This window comes from Sorex araneus, chromosome 6 (genome assembly GCF_027595985.1).
Source record: "Sorex araneus isolate mSorAra2 chromosome 6, mSorAra2.pri, whole genome shotgun sequence".
Lineage (NCBI taxonomy): Eukaryota > Metazoa > Chordata > Mammalia > Eulipotyphla > Soricidae > Sorex > Sorex araneus.
In genome coordinates, this window is record NC_073307.1 from 75,928,071 (window position 1) to 75,949,990 (window position 21,920).

At 39.0% G+C, this 21,920-nt stretch overlaps 1 protein-coding gene across 5 annotated transcripts in view; it reads left to right on the top strand.

The window, feature by feature from the left end:
• ARHGAP44 (Rho GTPase activating protein 44) overlaps positions 1 to 21,920 on the top strand; it is a 195,358-nt gene that overhangs the window by 138,380 nt on the left and 35,058 nt on the right. For all 5 annotated transcript variants that reach the window (XM_004603890.3, XM_055143123.1, XM_055143126.1 and 2 more), the window contains exons 8-12: positions 12,999 to 13,067; positions 14,895 to 14,976; positions 15,382 to 15,509; positions 18,489 to 18,600; positions 19,807 to 19,888. In XM_004603890.3, coding sequence (XP_004603947.3) covers positions 12,999 to 13,067; positions 14,895 to 14,976; positions 15,382 to 15,509; positions 18,489 to 18,600; positions 19,807 to 19,888 — 473 coding nt within the window. The remainder of the gene's footprint in view (positions 1 to 12,998; positions 13,068 to 14,894; positions 14,977 to 15,381; positions 15,510 to 18,488; positions 18,601 to 19,806; positions 19,889 to 21,920) is intronic.

Below are 21,920 nucleotides of genomic sequence, written 5' to 3' on the forward strand. Positions count from 1 at the left end.
GGATATTTCATGGGTTGTAGCAAACTTGCTTCCTGAGAAACACTTATCTTTGTGATTGAAATGCTAGCTAAGGAAGTAGTAACAGAAATGAAAACCTCAGACTTGTTAAATTAAGAGAATGGTGCATCTGCTCTAAGGAATGATAATTATGCGTCTTTGTATTCATAAAAAGGTTTCTAATCTTCACAAATATTTTATAGGACTTAGACATACACAATTCATGATAGTCTGTATATACACATCATAGTTCGTGGAGATATGTTTGGTTTAGATACAAAGAACAAAAACACCATGTTTCTGAAATGAGTCTGGATGTATTTTGTGTTAATCATATATAATTCTATTATTTATTTGGGGGTGAGAGGAGCTCCCAGGTAGTAGAGGGAAGGCCCAGGTACTGCATCAGCAATTCCCCACCAGCTGGCCCCGAGTTGCGATGCTGCTCAAACCCTGGTGCCGGCAACTACAGGTGCTAGGGGCTCAGGGCTGCTCCGGCAATCGCATACAGTTTTGAAGGGAAGTTGTCACTTTGTATGTGGGCATCTCGGCTCTTGTCTCTATTGAGTCCTGCTAGCTTGCACGCTTGATATTCTTTCACATTCATTCTGTATATGTGACTTTGATAGAATCTTTCTCAGGAGTTAGAAATAAGCATTTTAAAAAATTCTTTATCATTCAGCTTATAATACCACCTTCCCAAGAAAAGTAAGAGAAACACCAGATTTAAGATTCATCCTGAGTAAAGCTCATTTGTCCTTTAGACTTCTGTGTAAAATGGCAGATACCTTGTGAAGAGCTCACAGTACCTTCTGTGAAGTGTAGCTTTTATCTCATGTTGATTTCACTTTTACTCTGTTTAGTTTTTACTCATTAGCCCTGGATTTATGTTCTTAAGATAAATATTCTTGTTTTTTACAAATGCTTTAATAGACATAGGCATATGGACTTATAAAGGGATGCTAAATGTGGATATCTAACTACATCAGAATAAAAGTTTAATTGCTTCATTTGGTGCAGCTTCTTCATTGCTTTTATTACCAGGAAATAGATTACATTTAACTTTAAATTTTATAGAAGTTATATAATTTTAGCAGTCAAAAATATGAAAATTAGGTTAGAGATAGTAGTAGAAGGGTTTGGAAACTTGTCTTGCACACAGCGAACTCTGATTTTGGCACTGTTTATTGACACCACCAAGTGTGATCCCAGAGCACGATATGAAGATAAGCAAAAATACAAAAATCTGTTAAGAAACCATCTATGATTCTCCCACTTCCAGCCCAGTGGCTCTTCATTTGCAAGGAGACTCACTCTCCTCACCATTTTAAAAAAGTATTTGTAGTAAACAAGGCACCTCAATACATGTGATACCTGCCGAGTTTTAAGGATAAGGCAGGTAGTGCTGTGATCTGCCATGCAGCCATCCACCATTCCCTTATACTCACAGACAAGCTCATATGAGCATTTTCCTAATTACTTACTTTATGCTCATATGCATTTTTAATACCGGTCATTGTTATATTAATCAAATACTTTCCTCAATTAATAGAGCATCCTGGAAAACACCTCTCCAGATTAAAAGCTTCAGGTTTAATGTGACCCTTTTAATAGGGTATAAAAATATTAAAATTAATATTTGTGCATCGTATGAGGTAGAGACATTTTCTCCCCAAATGGGTAAGCCAGTATGCTAATACCATTTATTCAACAAGCCATCCTCCAATGAAATCTTATCTAATTTCCTTAAGTTTATCTGTGTTCTATTCTTCATTTATCTACTTGTTTGTTCCTACTCTAAAACTATAATTTATATATAATGATGATATAGCAATTATGATATTGTGCTACATTATTTGGGGAAGGTACAAGGGGTGGGGGGCACTGGGTTTCTGAGCCACAAATCTCATAGAGCTCCGGGCTGACTTCCAGCCCTCTGCTCAGGAATTATTCCTGGCAGTGCTCAGGGAAACATGTTTTATGCAGGCACCCTATTCACTGTGTCATCACTTCACTCCCCACATTACCTCTCTGTTCATAGTTCTCTAGCCTAGTTTATGACCTCTATTTTATTATAAGGAAGTTCCAAAGACCATATCCAGTTACTTAAGCCACACATTGTGTGCTAGGTAGCTGTATTTATGTGCTGAACTGACTCCTTTAACAGTGTACTATGTTTTAGTGGTTTTTTTCTCATTTTTTTCTCCTTTCTACTCCACTGGTGAAAATGAATATTAGAACTACTTCCAAATATTCATTTTTCTAAATATTAGAACTATTTCTAAATGTCCATGTGGTCTTTCCTCCCCATTCTGGGTTTCCCTAAATAATTCATTTCCCTATATCTTTATGTGTCTGTATTCCCTTAAGTGCAAGGACAAATCATTAGCATTTCTTACATGTGGCAAAAACTGGCACAATGAAATCTTGTATGCTTCAGCTGAGCACATTGGCAGTTTGATTTCTCTTTGTGCACGGAGACGACTGAGCAGAGCTTTCCAGATCCTTTGCACTCTGAGGTTTTGTTTATTTGGAGATACACACCTGGTGGTGGTCAGGGCTTGTACTTGGTTGATCTTGCTCAGAGGTCACTAATGGCAGGGCTTGGGAAACCATATGAGGTGCAGTGGATTGAATCTGGGTCAGCTGAATGCAAGGGAAGTGCCTTAACCTCTGTATTGTCACTCTCGTCCCTGGAATCAGTGAATTTTAATCTACCTGGAAAGCCAGTCCAGTCCATTTACACGAGATGGTGCCCTTCGAGATCCAGGCATGTGGACATGTGCAGTGTTACCACCTGTGTTCTTTGGGGTCCATCCTGTTCTGACTTTCCAACTTTCAAAAGGGAACTAATCCCACTCTTAACAGCTGGTACCTGATTTTTGTTTTGGTCCTGAGCCTCTCTGAAAGACCAGTAAAACCAGTACATCCAAGGGATGTAAGCATTTGGCAAATTTTTTCCAAAAGAATTGAGACAGGGAGGGACTAATAATAAAAAGTAATACTGGGGGAAAAAAAACACATTTACTAGAAAAATAATCTGCTTGATGGCTACATTGTTTTTCATTTAAAATGTGAGGGAGACAGGCTACAGCCCTTAACATTCCACTGGAAGGTAATACTTTCACCTCCATCTTTCAAACTTCTACTTCCTTAAGAATTTTATCTCCTGGGGCTGGAGTGATGGCACAGCTGGTAGGGCGTTTGCCTTGCATGCGGCCAACCCGGGTTCAAATCCCAGCATCCCATATGGTCCCCTGAGCACCGCCAGGGGTAATTCCTGAGTGCATGAGCCAGGAGTGACTCCTGTGCATTGCTCGGTGTGACCCAAAGAGCAATTAAAAAAAAAAAAGAATTTTATCTCCTATTCCCAACACATATTCTTATATTTACTCCACCTACACTATTGTATTTCCAATTAAGTGTTAGCAATTTTCTCACTGTCTTTTAAACTTTTATCTTTCTCCCACCCCCCAGCCCCCATGTACTATCTTTGCTGTTTGAAAATTCCAGATTGAATCTAGGGAAGTTGGTTACTAGAAGGCAGATATCTAACCTATTTCATCTTCATGATCAAGCATAAATGGAACTGGGCTGGCGCACTAGTGCAGTGGAGAGGTGCTTGTATTGCAGGTGACTGGCCCAGATTCTGGCTCAGGCACTCGGTACAGTCCTCTAGCCCACCAGGTGTGATCCCTGAGCAAGAAGCCAGGGGTGAGCCCTGAGAGCCAACAGGCTTGACCTCGAAACAACAACAGAAAAAAATGAAAAACAACTTCAATGTGCCTGTATCTGAGACTGAAAGACAGCAGTGAGTCTTGAGCCACAGCTTTTGCTGTTGGGAATTGGTCATTCTTGGTCAGTGTTGCCCCGCTTGACCATTAGTTCAATGAGAAGACCCTGAATGTGGTACTGCGTGGGCCCACAGCACCAGGGATGCGTGGGGCACCTTCTTAGTGCTTAGAGGCCCAACCCAATGGTGCTTCAGAGCCCAGGAGAACCGTGCTTAGGGGTTGGTCATGAAGGGGCCCAGGCCACTTTGCTATCCAGCACCAATGGAGTGTTAAGATCAAACCAATGAATGAGATCCCAATAGAATCAGAAGAGGCTGGGGAAATTCTCAGAGGCTCTGCCACTTCCAGACTGAAATCTCCACAGTGGCTCTAATAAAAAAATATGACAGTGGGGCTGGAGCGATAGCACAGCGGGTAGGGCGTTTGCCTTGCTTGCGGCCGACCCGGGTTTGATTCCCAGCATCCCATATGGTCCCCTGAGCACGGCCAGGAGTGGTTCCTGAGTGCAGAGCCAGGAGTAAACCCTGTGCATCGCCAGGTGTGACCCAAAAAAAAAGAAAGAAAGAAAAAGAAATACGACACAGTGATATAATTGATCTGAAATGAAAAACATCCCATTATCAGAGGAAGATGTCTCTCTGCTGATGGCTCCTCTAAAATTGGGGCAATAATCTTGTATAGCTAAATCTGATGCAGGCATCCTTCATGCCCACAGCAGCTTCCTGCCCCGGGTTTCTGCAGGTTAAGTCACTAAAGTTGTGTCAGATAAAATCTAGCTTCTGAGAAGATTTTATCAAGATGGGCATGGGAGGATGTAAAGAAATGCTCATTATTTTACAACTTAAGGAGCCAGAATAAACTTTTTCTGTTCAAAACATGACAAAGTACTCAGGAATTAAAACATTTTGAAAGCAATTTATTATGGTTAAAATATATTTTGTATAATGTTCCTTGTTTCCCCAAATTAAAATTTGGGGGTTATGGATTTTATATAAAAATAAAGTTGAGTAAAATTGCCAAATCAATGGAAATGGATCTGAATATGATTTGCAATTTTGGGGGGCACAGATGTAGTAATAGAATTACTTTTAATAAAGAATTGATATTGCACAACATGCCAGTAATGTAAAGAACACTTAATAATTTCATCTGTATTGTTAAGGACCAAGAAGACAGAAAAACAGTGGGAGAAAAATTGCAAGTGAAGTGCTTGTGCTGCACGAGCCCATGTGCTGCTTGTGCCCACGTGGCCGAGCACATATGTCGCCTGCATCTCCACTCCAGAGATGTGGACTTCCCTATGTAATGCTGGCATGTGTCCGGGTTCTCTCCACCCCTGGAGAAGCCCATGTTGTCTCTCTAGTACGTTACTCTCCCTCACTTTCCCTCTTTCCTCTTCCTAAAAATCACCAAATAAAATCTGTTTTTACTTAAAAAAAGGAAAAATGCAAGTGAGGGTAGAATATAGAAAAAGAAAACCTAGGAGAGGAGGAAATTTGTAAAACAAAGTAGAATGATGTAGAAATACAAAGCTTTCCTCATCAGAGATCTCTGTTATTAATTCATGAATCTGAAAGAGAAGAAACTTCAACCACATTTCTTACTTTAAAATAAGTTTTTAACCAGTAAAATTTAAAAAGATTAGGTATATTTAAGATCACTTTTAAGTTTTAAATAAAGTTCTATGTTTCCTTTGGTGATATGTCTGTTTAGGTTTGAAATTTAAAGTTGGGTTGATATTTAGGAGTGTATTATTTATTTAATCAAGGTATTTAAATTTTATTGAATCACTATGAGATAGTTATAGGCTTTCATGTTTGGGTTACAATCATACAATGATCAAACACCCATCCCTCCACCACTGTACATTCCCCACCACCAATATCCCTGGTATACCCCCGCCTTTCCCACCCTCTCCCTGCCTTCATGGCAGACAATATTCCCCATACACTCTCTCTAAGTTGGGGCATTAGGCTTGCAACACAGACACTGAGAGGTCATCATGTTTGGTCCATTCTCTACTTTTGGCACACATCTCCTATCCTGACTGATTCCTCCAGCCATTATTTTCTTAGTGATCCCTTCTCTATTCCGTCTGCCTTTTCCACTCCGCTCATGAAGCAGGCTTCCAGCTATGGGGCAATAACTATGTTAAGTTTATAGAATCATAATAAATGTTTCAAAAGGCAACAGGTTTCCAAAGTTAATATAAGAGTGATTAGAGTTTTTAATTATCTTCTGAAATTGTATTTGTAGAATTGTCTAATTGAAATTTAGGTACTATTTCAAAAGTAGTTTAGTGGAAAAGAAAGAGAGTTCTCAGCCCGAAGAAAATCCAAGTATACAGCAACCTTTGTCACATTTCCAGTTGATAGTGACAAATCTACTCTTGCTGAATAATTCTGAGGAACACATCTTGAAATAATTCAATATCTAACACTAGTACCACAGTAATTACTAATCTTATTAGGGATTTAAACTTTATATTCTTTACTGGACGTATAGATAGATATTTATATTAACAAAGGAGGAAATTATGAGAAAAATGTAATAAACATTACAATATGAAAAGTCCATTTTAAAAGTACAGAACTCAAAAAAAATTACAATGTCTGAAGAAAAGTGGCAAATAGGGGAAAATAGTAGTATTAGAGAAAGCCAGTGGTCTAATCATAAGAGCTATAAGAGCTATAAGAGCTTATAAGAGCTTATAAGAGCTATAAGAGCTCTTATAAGCACTGGGTGAAGACTCACATTGGAACTTCAGTGTTGATAAGGAATTGACAAATATTAACATAAATAATACATCTAGAAGAAATTTGGCTTTGTGTTAAAAAAATTAAAAGTACATTACTAATTTTTTTCTATAAATGTTATGATTAAACAGAATCAAAAGGTTATATCAAATGCTGGGGGGATAGGCAGTTGGGATAGAGAAGGGACCACCATGACAAAGATCATTGGAATGATCTCTCTGGATGCAAACTGTGTGTTGCAAATAGGTAAAGGGACAAACAGGATAACCTCTCAGTACCTGGTTACAAACCATAATGCCCCAAAAGGGAGAGACAGAGTCAGAGACAGAGACAGAGAAAGAAGGAAAGTGCCTTCCCTAGAGACAGGCTGAGGGGAAGGTGGCAGGAGGGACGATTGGTGGTGGGAAATGTACACTGGTGGAGGGATGGTATATGACTGAAACACAACCATGATCAGCTTTGTAACTGTATATCTCATGGTGACTCAAAAATTAAAATTAAAGAAAAAATGATTATACAAAAAACAAGCCGCACTTCAGTATGACTCCTTAAAATCTAAATGCTAATCTTTCTCATGGTTATTTGGCATTATGTCAAAAGCAGCAGTATTTTAACTCGTTTTTTTCTTCCTTCTACTTTAGATTTTAACTCAAGAAGTTACATTATTACAATATTTTTGGGGCATAAACCCAATGCTACTTGGAAACCATTGCAATACCCAGCTGTGCTCAGGCCCATGTGGTTCTGGGGAAACAAACTCAGCTCTTGCAAGTACAAACATGTGCTTTACTACTTGAGTTCCAGAGTTATTTTTAACTCCAAAGTTTATGCAAAGGAAATAATCAGGAGATGGGTTAAAACCTATATAAATAGGCCTTGTTAGATTATTATTATATTGAAAATTCAGTAATAGTATAATAAACATCATATGATCACTTTGCTTATCTAAGAGTAAAGGAGGTACAGTTTAGTCCCTTTTTTGTTAAACCAATTATACAAAATACATGACTGATTAAAATAAATAAAAATGAGCAAAAATTGCAGCATTTATTTCTGAATGGCAGAATTGCAGATGGTTTAGCTAGTGTCATTTTTCTGAATGTGGGTTAGTTAAAAATGAGGAAAACGTGATTTTTAAAAGGAAAGTAAGCCTAATGGTTATTGAAACATTTTTTCTTATAAAGAAAACTCACTAATTATTTACATAAATGCATTTTAATTTTTTTCGCTTTCATTCCTATTTTCATGGGCTAAGGCTGGAGTGATAGCACAGTGGGTAGGGCATTTGCCTTGCACGCAGCCAACCCAGGTTTGATTCCTCCGTCCCTCTCAGAGAGCCCGGCAAGCACTGAGAGTATCCCACCTGCAAGGCAAAGCCTGGCAAGCTACCTGTAGTGTATTCTATATGCCAAAAACAGTAACAAGTCTCACAATGGAGACATTACTGGTGCCCGCTCAAGCAAAATGATAAGCAATGGGATGACAGTGATACAGTGATACAATGAACTTTAAATCCATGTTGTTAGTTAGACATCAATGTATGTCTTCTTTGAAAGTGCTTTAGAGGGTTGGAAAGATAGTACAATGAGTAAGGCACCTTCCTTGCACTCAGCAAACCCACCAGGAGTGAGTGAACCCTAAGCACAGAGCCAGGAGTAAGCTCTGAACACCACCACGTGTGGCCCAAAACAAACAGCAGCACAAAATGTATTCTAAAAGTGCTTTATGATTCCTATGGACGTCTGCAGATTATGTTTCTAATGTCATAAGTTGCTATAATTCAAATGCTGGATGTCTGGACCTATATTTAATGCAGCATTTATTTAACTTATTTTTAAAATTTTTATTAAGACATTGTGATTTAACAGTTTCAGGCATACAGTGTTCCAACATTGATCCCACTACCAAATGTCCCCTCCCCTTCACCAGTGTTCCCAGTTCCCTTCCACACCCTAGGCCATCTCCTTGACCTGAAATTTATTTTATATTACTTGCTCCAGTTACACTTAAAGAGATCCCAAATAGGATTATCAGAAAATAAATGAATAAAAGTCAATCTGTGATGATTGATTTCCAGGCGTTTTTAACTTTTCTTAATTCACTAGAGAACCATACAAGTGTCATATGCAGTGCCACGTATTGGGAGAGTTTTCTTGTCATTTAAAGGAGCTATTCTAATGTTTCTTGCAAAACTAGTTTTAAGGCTATGAATTCCATAAGCTGTTGACTGTCCATGAAGTTCTTTATAGTTCCTTCAAATGTGAGTGATAACCTAGCTGGATAGACTGGATATTCTTGGTGAGGAGTTCATTTATTAAGTTTTTTTTATTGTATTCTTCCATACTTTTCTGATGCATAAAGTCTCATTTAATAGGCCTACTGTACATTGTATGGACTTTCCTTCATAAGTTCATTTTTTGATCTTACTGCTTTCAATATTCTGTCTCTGTATTTGGATTTTGTCATTTTAAGTATCACGTGCCTTGAAGTTTTCCTAATTTAGTCAGTTTTCACTGGGATCTTTCGTGTCTCTCAGATCCTCAGTTCCTGTAGTTCTCAGCTCCGGAAAATCCTTTTTGATGACTTCTTTAGCTCATGTTTCTTCATCACACGTGTCTTCCTGTTCTTCAGGAACTCTGCTGATTTTTATATTGTGCCTTTTGAACTCATCCTATAGTTCTGTGGTATGTTATTTATTTCTATTCAGACTGTTTCCATCTTACGGAGTTTCCTGGCAGTTTACTCCTCATCTTGGAGCTTCTTCATCTGTTGCTCAGCTGCTGTTATTCTGCTATTCAGAGCTTCTATTAAGTTTTTAAAATATCACATTCCATGCTCTTTATCTCTGTCATGTCTGATTACACTGGTTCTCTTTCATCCTAATACGTATGCTGCTTATGCTTTGCTGACTGCTGGTGCCATCATTTGAACTCAATGATCCTCCTCATCACCGTATGACTCACTGAAGATACTTCTGAGGATACGTTGAGCTGGTTGATGTTATTTATATGATGTAGTTTATGTTTCTGGTTACATTGTTTTCACTCATTGAGCTTGGTAGACTTTTAAGTGTTTTCACCATCGTTTTTCTAGTTCAGGGGCTGGAGCAATAGTAGGGCTTTTGCCTTGCACGCAGCCGACCCGGGTTCGATTCCAGTATCCCATATGGTCCCCTGAGTACCACCAGGAGTGATTTCTGAGTGCAAAGCCAGGAGTAACCTCAGAGCATCACAGGGTGTGACTAAAAAAGAAAAAATAAAGAATTTGTTGTTCAGTCTCCAAATGTTGGTTCTTCCTCTCTAACTTTCTTATTATAGTTAATTTAACCTTAAAGTCAAATTCTTGGCAGGGGTTTTTATGCGATATTTTAAATAATATCATTGCTTCCTCTTGCTTATTGAGGTTCATTTGAGGAATCTGTTGTGAATTTTACATAATTCACCTTGTAAGTGATTATCTCTTGCTGCTTTAAGAAATTGATCTGTCTGGTTCTTGTCATTTTGGTTGCAAAATGTCTTGGTGGCATTCTGCTGAGTTTATTTTGTTTGTCTTTCTTTGTATGGTCTGGATCTGTGCAGAAATAATTTTCTTTAGATTGAGGAAGTTCCTAGCCATTCTTTCCCTTTCTCTCTTTCCTTCCTCCTAGAATTCCTATGAAGTACAGGTTATTTCTCTTAATGTTTCAGATACATATTTTAAGTTTTTATTATTTAAATTTTTTTCTTTTCTGTTGCCTTCTTTATTAATGGCTTCTTCACAGTAAAGGCTTCTTACATTCTGATTTTGAGTCCACCTCCTGTATTTTTTATCTCATCCCTTTATTTTTAAAGGATCTTTCTCATTTTTTCTGTCAATGTTTCGATGACCTTCTCCCCCAGTGATTTCCTCTGTGAGGTGGACATTAAGAGCATTGTTTTTATCTTTAGGCAGTGTCTAAAGTGCTAATGTAGTTGAAGACTTTCCTGGGTTTCTGTTGCCCCTGGATTCATTCATTTCCTGACATTCCTGGTGATTCATGGGCGATAAGGGTGGAACTTGGAATTCCATTTCACCTGATAGAAACCCATTGCTCTCTTTTGCAGTACCAGGCTGGTGCCCATGATCACACTGCTTTCTGGAAGCCAAAAATATCTTGTGAGAAGGTCTTAAATGCTTGCAAGCTCTAACTGGTGCTTGTGGCTCTGAGTTGTGTGCACGTGTATTATCAACAGGGAGTTTGCAGAGCAAGTGCCCTAGAGTAACCAGAGAACCAAAGTTTAGGTGGTGTGGACTCTGCCAAGGGTTCAGAATTACTGTAAGGTATCACAGTCTAACTAACTTTGGTAATGAATAGGTGTTCATGTGTACCCGATAACTGTTTAGTAAATTGATTCTCATTACTTTGAGAAGATATTTGCATTTGGCATTCTAGCTCTGTGATGGCTATTCTAAACCTTAGCCTGATAGGTTGGGTTCACCTCTTGGATATATTCTGTCTGCTGCAGCCATTCAGATGTCACCTCCCAGTCTATACCTAGTATGTCTGAGACAGCTGCTCATTCTCTGTGCTGTTTACTGCCTGTTCCCTATTTCTTTCTGACACAGTAGATTCAGGCACAAACCTGAATCTCTAAGGAGATTTGTGCTTTCTTATTGTATCCATGTTATAGAAGCTTCCATTAGTTTTGAACTAGTGATAGCATCAAATCTACTGGCATGTTGGGAAGCTATGAACCTACATCCTGTCAGGGTCACAGCCTTAAGGCATCTGTTCTTTTTCTCAACAAATTTTAATTTATTCTTTTTTCCTTTCTTCATTCTCTGAAACTAGACCAAGGGTATCTCTGATTAATCTCTGCTAAAAGTTCAGCAAAGTATGTACTAAAATCATGGGACAGATTTTTCCCTTTAACCCTGTGCCTTCCTTCTCTTGCCATAGGTACAAGACTTTAATAATATCCCCAGCCATGGGCTGGAGCGATAGTGCAGCAGGTAGGGCATTTGCCTTGCATGTGGCTGACCTAAGTTCGATTCCCAGGATCCCATATTGTCCCCCAAGCACTGCCAGGAGTCATTCCTGAGTGCATGAGCCAGGAGTAACCCCTGTGCATCACTACGTGTGACCAGAAAAGAAAAAAAATAAACCTAGTCATTACTTTCCTGTCAATATTGCATAAAAAACAATAGATTCTCATAACATCCCATTACTCCTTGTTGAGAATTGGCTTAGGCAGTAGTTGGAGAGGACTAGAGTGATAGCACAGCGGTTGGGTGTTCGCCTTTTATGCGGCCGACCCGAGTTGGATTCCTCCGCCCCTCTCAGAGAGCTTGGCAAGCTAGTGAGAGTATCGAGCCTGTGCGGCAGAGCTACCCGTGTGTATTGGGTATGCCAAAAACAGTAACAATAAGTCTCTCAATGAGAGACGTTACTGGTGCCCACTCGAACAAATCGATGAGCAACGGGATGACAGTGACAGTGACAGTAGTTGGAGGGGCTAAGGTTCTGGGGTCAGTGCAAATACTTTAGGACCCATAAAGCAGATTCTTTCTGATGGCAGTCACCTACTGTAATCTGTTCAGCATTTGGATCAACTTTCTTTTGCTGCCTTTTATTTGCCACAACCGATTCATTATAGACTCTTTTCTTCTCAGCTAAGCCTGTCTTCTAAATCTCTCCTCACTAAGACTACTGAACAAGAAACAAATTTAGAGATCAGAACATTTTTCAAAACCAAGTTCAGAAATGTGACATGTTGAATAGATATATTTAGTGAAAGATTCTGCATCCTGCTCAAGGTGTACTTTTATTTGAGCATGCTTCTGGGTATTTCTATGGAACTGAAAACCGTCCTCAGAAGAGAAGTATTTCAGATTCAGACACAGCATCAGATTGTTAACTCGAGTTCACTGATTGCTAGAGGCCAGTGTGTGAGATTCATCTGTGAGTCAGATAAATTCCGGTTTTCTGAATTCTTGAATTTGCAATCTTATCCAAATTTCCCCAGACTGATGTAATTCTGCCTCTTTCCCTATTACATGTGCAACAAACCAATCATTATGGAGATTAAAGGAAATCTTTAATCCGATTTTTTAAATGTAGATATTAATTTTTGAATGATTAAGAAAAAAGGTAGATGGGAAAGAGAAGGAGCATGTTCCTTACTTGGAGGTTGTCTCACAGATAGTATTAGCTGCACATTTGTATGGAAGTAATTTGTATTACTCCCCCCACACCAGTTTTTCTCACTCTAGACATGACATGTTAAAATCCTTAGGAAAACCACTGGCATTTGGTGCTCTTTACATTTATATGGTAAGGACACATGGAAATATCACTGAAAAATCTTGCTATGTGGCTAGTTATGTTAAAAATTAAATTCACTGAAACTTAAGCTTCTTTAATTATGTCTGAGCTCAAGAATTAGCCACTCTGTTGATATGTTTTACCCTGATTGTCTTTTACCTTCTACAGGACCAACTTTCAGCTGACATGTACAGTTTTGTGGCCAAAGAAATTGACTATGCAAACTACTTTCAGACGGTAAGTGTTCAAAAGGTGAGGCTTTGTAGAGGTTATTCCTAGAGTTTTTTCTTGTGGTATGGACAAGAAAGAAGAACGTGGAGGACCCATTGGTTGAGATGCCAAGGAAAAGGGTAAGTCCTTACCCTCATCCCTCACATATCTGGCCTTTAGTTTTCCCTTTTATGAATCTCTATTAAAGCCTAAGAATTAAACCTAACCCCACCCATCAAGGTTACAACAACTCAAGTCATCTATGGCAGTTATTACCAGCCAGGAGTAGTGTTACTCCATCTTTCATTAAACATTTGGCAATATCTGAAGATGTTTTTGCCAGTCACCATTGAGGGGAGGGGCATTGTTTCTACTGGTACCTAGTAGATAGAGATCAAGGATGCTGATAAAAGTTCCTCAGTGTACAAGACTAATCTGCAGCAAAGAAAGTTATCTTTCCTAAAACTCAATAGGGCCAACATTGAGAAACCCTATTCTGTCATAAACAAGGGGTTTTACTAGAAAATAGTCCCACCTCCCATACATATATGATTTTAATCTAAATTTTACCCCAAAACAGTAAATAGACAAATGATTTTGTGTTACATTTGCTTGCCTCTCATCAATAAATTTGAATCATCCATTTTTGAATAATGTGCTCCAAATAATCAGGACCCTTATTCTTTCTAGGGTAAATACAAGGCAATAGGTAGAAGAGGGAATGTTGGATGAGGGGAGAGGAGAGAGAAAGGGAGAGAGTTATTGAGCTAAGTGTGTAGCTCAGTAGGAGAGCATGTGTGAAGGCTGAGTTTGATGAGCTCAGCTACTTTTAAATTTGGAATTAAAAGTATAACCTCAGAACTCATATTTATGATCAGGGAAGTCATGGAATGATTTTTTTTAAGGTAAAGAAGATAAAGGAGTAAGTGTTAGTGAAAAGTGTAAGCATAACTGAATGTGTAACTGAAAGGTGTAAGCGATGAGAAGGATGGAGCAGCTGTGGCTGCTAGTGATTCCTCAGCACCTTGATCAGTGGTCCAGAAGACCAGAAAAGTTCTTTCTACCCAGTAGAAGAACTTTAAACATCACTTCTAACTTCAAAGTTTATTTGTAAGCATAATTTTTCTCAAGTATATTCCAATGGATTTATTTGCTACAATAATATTTAATTTTATAGTTTCTAAAATGGTTGGTACTATTGACATTTTAAGCTTTATTAAACTGTCTCATCATCACTTATGTATAATTTCAATATTCTGATTTTTTAAATGTAGGTATTAATTTTAGTTGTAAATAATATCATCTATCCCATACTAAGCAATTAAATAGTCATTCTGTCCCCTTCCTAAGTGCATGTCTAATTGTTAAGGGGTGAGGGACTTCAGAAGGCAGTCAACCACAAGTTTTCAACCATTGTATCAATATTTCAGTAGCTTTCTCCTCCCCCTTCAGTATCTTTTTAGATATAATGAAATAGCAAGAATAGAAGTAACTTTTCTTTGTACTGCATCACACTATAAACAAAGAAATTTTACCTCCTAACGTTCTTAAAAAGAAAACTTGATCAGATCCCAAGTTTTCTGATCAGTTATTATTAAAGCCACCTTGCAGATTCCAGGACCACCTTATTCCTTTAAATTTCTACTTTCTAAATTTCCATTTCTGTCTACTTCTCTGCTACAGACAGAAGCTAAAGGGAAAGTGACTCTTTGGTTGAGGCAGATTTAAGAGGGTAGGGGGATTCTGCTTCCTTCCCTGTTCTGAGGGCATCTCCCTTCAGACTGTCCACAGGGCAGAGCAGACTGTGTTCTCCACCTTGGCAAAAGGGTAAAGTTTGCCCTTTTGTTTTTGCAGCTAATAGAAGTGCAAGCTGAATACCACAAGAAATCATTGACACTCTTGCAAGCAGTGTTGCCTCAGATAAAAGCACAACAGGGTAAGTGCTGGTAGGAGACTTAGTGAGTCGGCTTAGTTTCCTTGATAAGATCTTATTTCTATATTTTGTTTGCCCCTCTGATCTCCACAATAAGATCTAAATGAATTGCTAGAAATCCCTAAGTTGGGACTTTGATGTAGTTGCACTGAAGCAAAGCAGACACACACTGACCCCTCCAGGGGATGAGGCCAGGGTATGTGGATGTTCGTGAAGCCCAGTAGACCTGGACGCAGCTGAGTGACCCTTCACCCTCCCCAGTCTTCTCTAGATTTCCAAAACGCTAAGAAAGAAGACAAAACTGAGCCTTCGTGTTCTTGGTAGTGTTAGGCAAATCTTTTTGTCCCAGCCTAAGTGGCCATCACTAGGTGGACTGCTGACCGACACTTGTTTCCTTTGCTCCCTCAGAGGCCTGGGTCGAAAAGCCTTCCTTTGGAAAGCCCCTGGAGGAGCACCTCTTGATCAGTGGCCGGGAGATCGCCTTCCCCATTGAGGCCTGTGTGACGATGCTGCTGGAATGTGGGTTGCAGGAGGAGGTGGGTCTAGGCACAGCTGACCCCAGTCCTGAACACGCCATCTTTCACCTGAGACAGAGTCTGAAGGATCTCCTTTCCTCATTCCTTCTCATCTCAGGAGCCGAAAGACGTTGAGCTATTGTGTAGTCCCCTCTCCTAAGGAGTACAACTTGGTCCCGGTTCCTCTCATGCGCCTTCACTTTACAGGAAGAGGAGAGGAGACAGGATAGTGCAGGACTGCCAATGGCCAGGAGGAACTTACAGTGATATGCAGTGAGAGACAGTGATGTTCCTATTTAAAATTACTTGTGTGCAGTTTGTCTTTTTCCACTTCTTTTTCTTCCTCTTTTTCTCCTCTTCCTTTTCTTCTTGCTCTTCCTTTTCTTCTTCCTTTCTTCCTCCTCTTTTTCCTCTTAACTTACTCTGTCACATTACCCTTGCAGCTCTGCCCCTTTTCTTCGCTTCCCTTCTCCCTCCTTTTGCCTATTAGTTTCCTAATTTTTATTTATTTCAAGAGACTTCCCAGCAGAGCTCAGGTAATTTGGGGGCCACTCCTGGTGATCGTTGGCCCAGAGATCCTGGTGCTACTGGGGGCCACTAGGACTACATCTAGCAATGATTGGAGATCATGGGGTACTGGAGGTTAAACAAAGTACTTATAAGTTCAATAAGTTCCCTAATTTGATTATTAGACCTTCATACCTGTTTAATGTATGCATCCCCAAATTGTGATAGATAGAAACATTATAGAGTCTTTAAGTTCCAATAAGTTCCCTAATTTGATTATTAGACCTTCATACCTGTTTAATGTATGCATCCCCAAATCGTGATAGATAGAAACATTATAGAGTCTTTAAGACTATAAAAACTTTATAAAGTATTGTTAAGAGTTATATACAAGAAGTGTTGATAAATTGGTTAATATTTATTGATTTCTAAATCATTTCCTGGGGGTAGACTTCATCTTTGGCTTCTTCTATAGATTAGTTTAAAATGATTATGCCATCTTCCTTTGATCTCATCAGTAAGGCAATATTTACTTAGGACATACTATACATTTATTTCTGAGAAAATTATGAAAGTATGATTGAGACTTGTGAATTTTGGGGGGATATGAGTCTAAAAAGATTATCAAATTTGATTGATCATCAGTCTTTGAATAAGCATTAAGTTATTGTTCACAAAGAGAAAACTGTGAGGACTATGAAAGAGAAGGAAGACAGTAAAATCCAAGTCTTTTCTAGATGCTGGATTTTCAGAAGAAATGGGAATAAATAGCTTCTGTGGCCATGTTTTAAGGGCCAGACATTTTTACATGTTTCATCACCTATAATATAAGAAGATTTTATAATCCCTGAGTAATAGTTTGATGGTTTGGGTACGGCCATACCAGACCCAAAACTAGACTGCCTAGTATCACTATTACCTACTGAAATGTTACCTACCAAAACTAGACTAGTTGCTTTTTCTCATCATTCTCTTTATAATTATAAAAAAAAATTGACACATAAAAGATAATATAGTAAGTTTCATCACCCAGTTTGATGACCAATTCTGTTCACTCTGCATCCATTTTGGGCCTTCCAACTCCTACCTTGATTATCTTCAAGGCATTCTATCATTGTATCTTTAGAGGTTTTAGTATATTTCTCTAAAAGATAATGGATTTTTAAAAAAAATTAAATATTGATATGAACAAAAACTAAAAGTAATTGCTACCTTTACTATTTTTTTTTGTTTTTGCTCTTTTTGGAGGAAGGGGTCTCACCCAGCATTGCACAGGAGTTCCTGACTCTGCACTCAGGAGTTACTCCTGGCGGTGCTCAGGGGACAATTTGGGATGCTGGGAATCGAACCCAGGTCAGCTGCGTGCAAGGGAAACCTACCCACTGTGCTATCGCTCCTGCCCCCAATTACTACCTTTAGATATCTAGTTATTATAAACTGATCTTAAAGAACAGATAGATCCTCTGATGTTTCCCATATTGTTTCTCAATTAATGCATCATTTCTTTTAGAACTTTTTACTTCTCAATATATGTTATTCTTCACTCTCTTACTTGATATTTTCTTCTTTGCTTTATTTAATTTATTTTAATTTTTATTTTTTGAATCACTGTGAGAACAGTTGCAAAGCTTTCCAGTTTAAGTCTCAGTCATACATGATCAAACACTCATCCCTTCACCAGTGCACATTTTCCACCACCAAGAACCCCAGTATACCCCCTATCCTACCCCTCCCCCTGCCTATATGGCAGGTGATTTCCACTTTGCTTGCTCTCCACTTTGATCACATTCAATATTTTGACATTCCCACCATTATTATTTGGAATTTCCCCCAACAATCAGATCTGCCAAAAAGGTATCATTAGATAATTTGTTTTCTATTTCTCATTCTGAAGAGCATATGATGATTTTGGATTTCTGATATTTTAGTAATAAGTCTGGAGGGATTTCTGTCAAAAGCCTTCGGGTTCTGAGATTGGTTTTTGTGTACCTCTGGGATCATGGCCATTCAGGAGCTTGGAGCCATTCGTGGATGGCAACTCGGGGCCTCTAGAGAGGCCAGTTCCACCCCCCTATCCTGCAAGACCCTGCGTGTCGCAGGATCTCTCTCTAGATCATTTCTTTTCATTGCTCACTTTGCATATCAGGATAGGCCGCTTACGCGGCTGCACAATTCGGAGGAATAGTCCTGTAGTCACATACCAGAGCCACTACTTGTAGAAGCTCATGGTCACTGGGGTTCCATCTGGAGAAGGCAGGGAGGCTTCACCTGCTCCAGAGAAATGGGAGCACTGTGATGGGAGTAACCCAATAAACCTAAGCTCCCTGCAGCAAGGCTGAAAGGACAAACCAATGTTATTTTACTATAGCTGTCATCACATAACCAAGTTGGCAAAAAAAATGGATTTTTCAGAAATGGAGTGTCGGCTTTCTCTCTTTTGGTTTTAGTTTTATGCCTTTGAGTTACAGGACTGACCTTCTGTCATATTGATAGGGACTTTTCCGAGTAGCTCCATCTGCCTCCAAGCTGAAGAAGCTAAAAGCTGCCTTGGACTGCTGTGTGTTGGACGTGCAGGAGTACTCAGCAGACCCCCACGCCATTGCAGGTAAGTGCTCAAGTTCGTCAGTAGGGCCGTCTCAGGGATTGGAGACTCACAGGAAGGAGTGAGCTTGCAGAGGCTTGTCAGACAATTGAGTGAGTGACCTCGGAATATGCCTTAGCTTGTCCACTCTGGACCAACTTTTAAGATTGATTAACATGGTCCTTTGGAGGAAAGTCTCCCCTGCGTACTAAAATATACATATATACATATATATAAACATATATAATTAGAGAACAGCCCTGGCAGCCAAAAACCTTCAGAACCCAGTCACCACCATGCTCATGGCTGATCTCCACAGGCTTAGGACAAGCCTCAATCATGTATGAATCTGTTGAAAAACTCAGGTATGCGGTTTTGTGACTGAAATCTGCAGGGTCCCAGGGAATGCATGACCTCCCCCATCTCCTTGTTCTTCCAGGAGCTTGGCAGTCATGCCCACAAACTGCCTGCTGCCTTCATTAATGGCCATGACCAGTAACTCACAAATAAATCTCAGAAGAGATAACAAGCTGCAAAGATGCCTCCAGAACCCAAAGTCACCATCCAATTAAAAATTTAACTCCAGCTGTATCACCCTATTTAAAATTTTAGAATTCCTGGAGTAACATCTCAAATTCTACACCACTGATGTACCAGGAGTAGCACACTGCATTGGATGAGGTGTCAAGTAGAGGCAACCAATATCTATTAAAATATATGTATTTGCACACAGGCTCAACCTGTAACTACATGTTATTAATCTCTTTATACAAGGGCTTAATGACTCCGGGGTAAGATACAACAGTCTTCACATACTTCCTTCTAAGGAAATTTTTTGGATCATTTTTAGCAAATTATTCATAGCAAACAATACAGAATGGATTATTTAAAGCCTGTGATTGGGGCAGGTTTGGGTGGTGCTTAAGAAAATTTGAAATAATGGTAGTGGGAAGGTGTAATGGTAGTGGGGTTGGTGGTAATAAATTATTATGAACAACTTTATAAAAATAAAATTTAAAAGAAAATGAAAGAAAAGAAAGAGCAGTGAAATTGTCAGTCCAGTTCTAATAGCCATTTGAGTATCTTGACTCTGTCCAGGTGAAGGTATCTTTTGATTTTTCTCATGTTTGTCAGGCACACACCAGATGTGATCTATGTGGTAATTCTTGCTTGCATAATTTGTTTTTGCCATGTTGTTGTGACCATGGTTGATTTTGTATTCATTCCCAGGCGCTTTGAAATCTTACCTCCGAGAATTACCAGAACCACTTATGACTTTTGAACTTTATGATGAGTGGATTCAGGCTTCTAAGTAAGTACACAACATTTTGGTGGTTCTTGTGCATTAGAGTTTATTTGGAAATATTTATTGAAATTGTAAAAGCATGTAACCTATGATAAAACATAGGTTTCTTGACACTTCTCATGAAGAAGTGTTTGTATGTATGACTGCAACATTAGTTAGAAAAGCAAAAATGTCAGAGTGGCTAAAGGTTCATTGGTGAGACAAGTAGGGAGAAGCTAAACCATTGTAAATCTGTATTGCAACATACTCTGTTATAGTTTAAAAAAATAGTTAAAACTCTTCATGCTGACATGAAAAAAATAAAATTTGGGGTGAGTGAAATATAGTTAACAGGAACAGTTAGTATTCTGAAAATTCTGAAAAAAACACCCAACACATTGAAAGTGATAAAATTCTAATGGTGTCTCTACATATGTTTAAATGCAAAATGAAGATTTTAGAAGAGTTCACACTTTGATGGTAATATTGCAGAAAGAAAAGGATATTCTTTGTTTTTATGAATTATTTACCTCATAATATATATGTATATATATAATTTATGTGTAATACGTGTGCATATATACACACATATATACACATACAAACATATATGTGTGTATATTTATATGTATATATATTTATATATATATATAAGTATATGTTTTTGTGACATAGCTGGCTATGCTCAGGGCTTATTCCTAATTCCTAACTCTGTGTTCAGCACCATCACTTCAGGTTGTTCTCAGGAGACCATATGCAATGCCAGGGATCAAACCTGGGTTACCTGCATTCAAGACAAGCACCTTATATTATACTCTATATGCAGACTCCTGTTAAAGATACTGTAACAACAATGAATAACAACAAAATCCTCATAAACAAATAACAACAAAAAAAAAACCCCAGAAAACTTGTGGTAGTGCATGCCGTCCATCTCAAGAAGCCTGAGGGAGTGGATCTCAGCTGGGAGGTACCTAGCACAAGGCCCTGTGTTGGGAAGACAGGGACTGTGCCGAGCAGGGGCGTTGCAAAGCAGGGGAAATCAGAGCTTTGGTTGTAGTTAAGAGATATCAAAGTATATGTTATTATTTGCAGGAATCTATTTTTATGAAGCAAGTGGACATTATGTATGAGGAAGTAGGAAAGTTACTATCAGAGAGAGAGAGTCATTGATATTACTAGAAACAGTACATAGTAGAGATGAAGAAGGAGAAAAATCTTTTGTGAGATCGATTGAAGTCAATAACTACCTTATCTAGATGTCTGTATAAGGATATGCTTTATAGTCATGATTAAGCCATAAAGAAGAGCCAACTTAGCTTTTCTTTAGGTTAAAAAACACTGTGTCTTTGGGGCCGGAGCGATAGCACAGCGGGTAGGGCGTTTGCCTTGCACGCGGCCGACCCGGGTTCGATCCCCGGCATCCCATATGGTCCCCCAAGCACCGCCAGGAGTAATTCCTGAGTGCAAAGCCAGGAGTAACCCCTGAGCATCGCTGGGTGTGACCCAAAAAGAAAAAAAAAAAAAACACTGTGTCTTTAAGTACTAGAAACAATTTTGTTTTGACAGTTCTTATGAAGAAGTGTTATCTCTTTGGACCAGAGAGACAGTCAGGTACTTTGACATGGGTGGCCTGGGTTAGAGTCCCAGCACCAGCACCACATATGATTCCCAGAACCCTGCCAGATTGATTTCTGAGTGCAGAGCAAGGAATAAGCCCTGATAAATGCGGGGTGTGCCCCCACTCAAAAAAAAAAAAAAGAGAAACAGGGGCCAGAGAAAGAATACGGAGGATAGGGTGCTTGCTTGAATGAAGCTGCCCTTGTTCAGTCCCGCACTCCATACGGTTCCCTGAGCTGCACCAGGAATGATCCCTAAGGACAAAACCAGAAAATAAACAATGAACCCTGCTGGGTGTGGCCCCAAAGCAAAACAAAACAAAAAACTGGAAATTGAAATAGAACCCTGCTTATCCAGAAATGAGGCCAGATTAGTGTGCATAAGGTTAGAGGAAACTCCAGTTGAGTGGTATAATTATTTTTGAAACGTAGGAATTAAG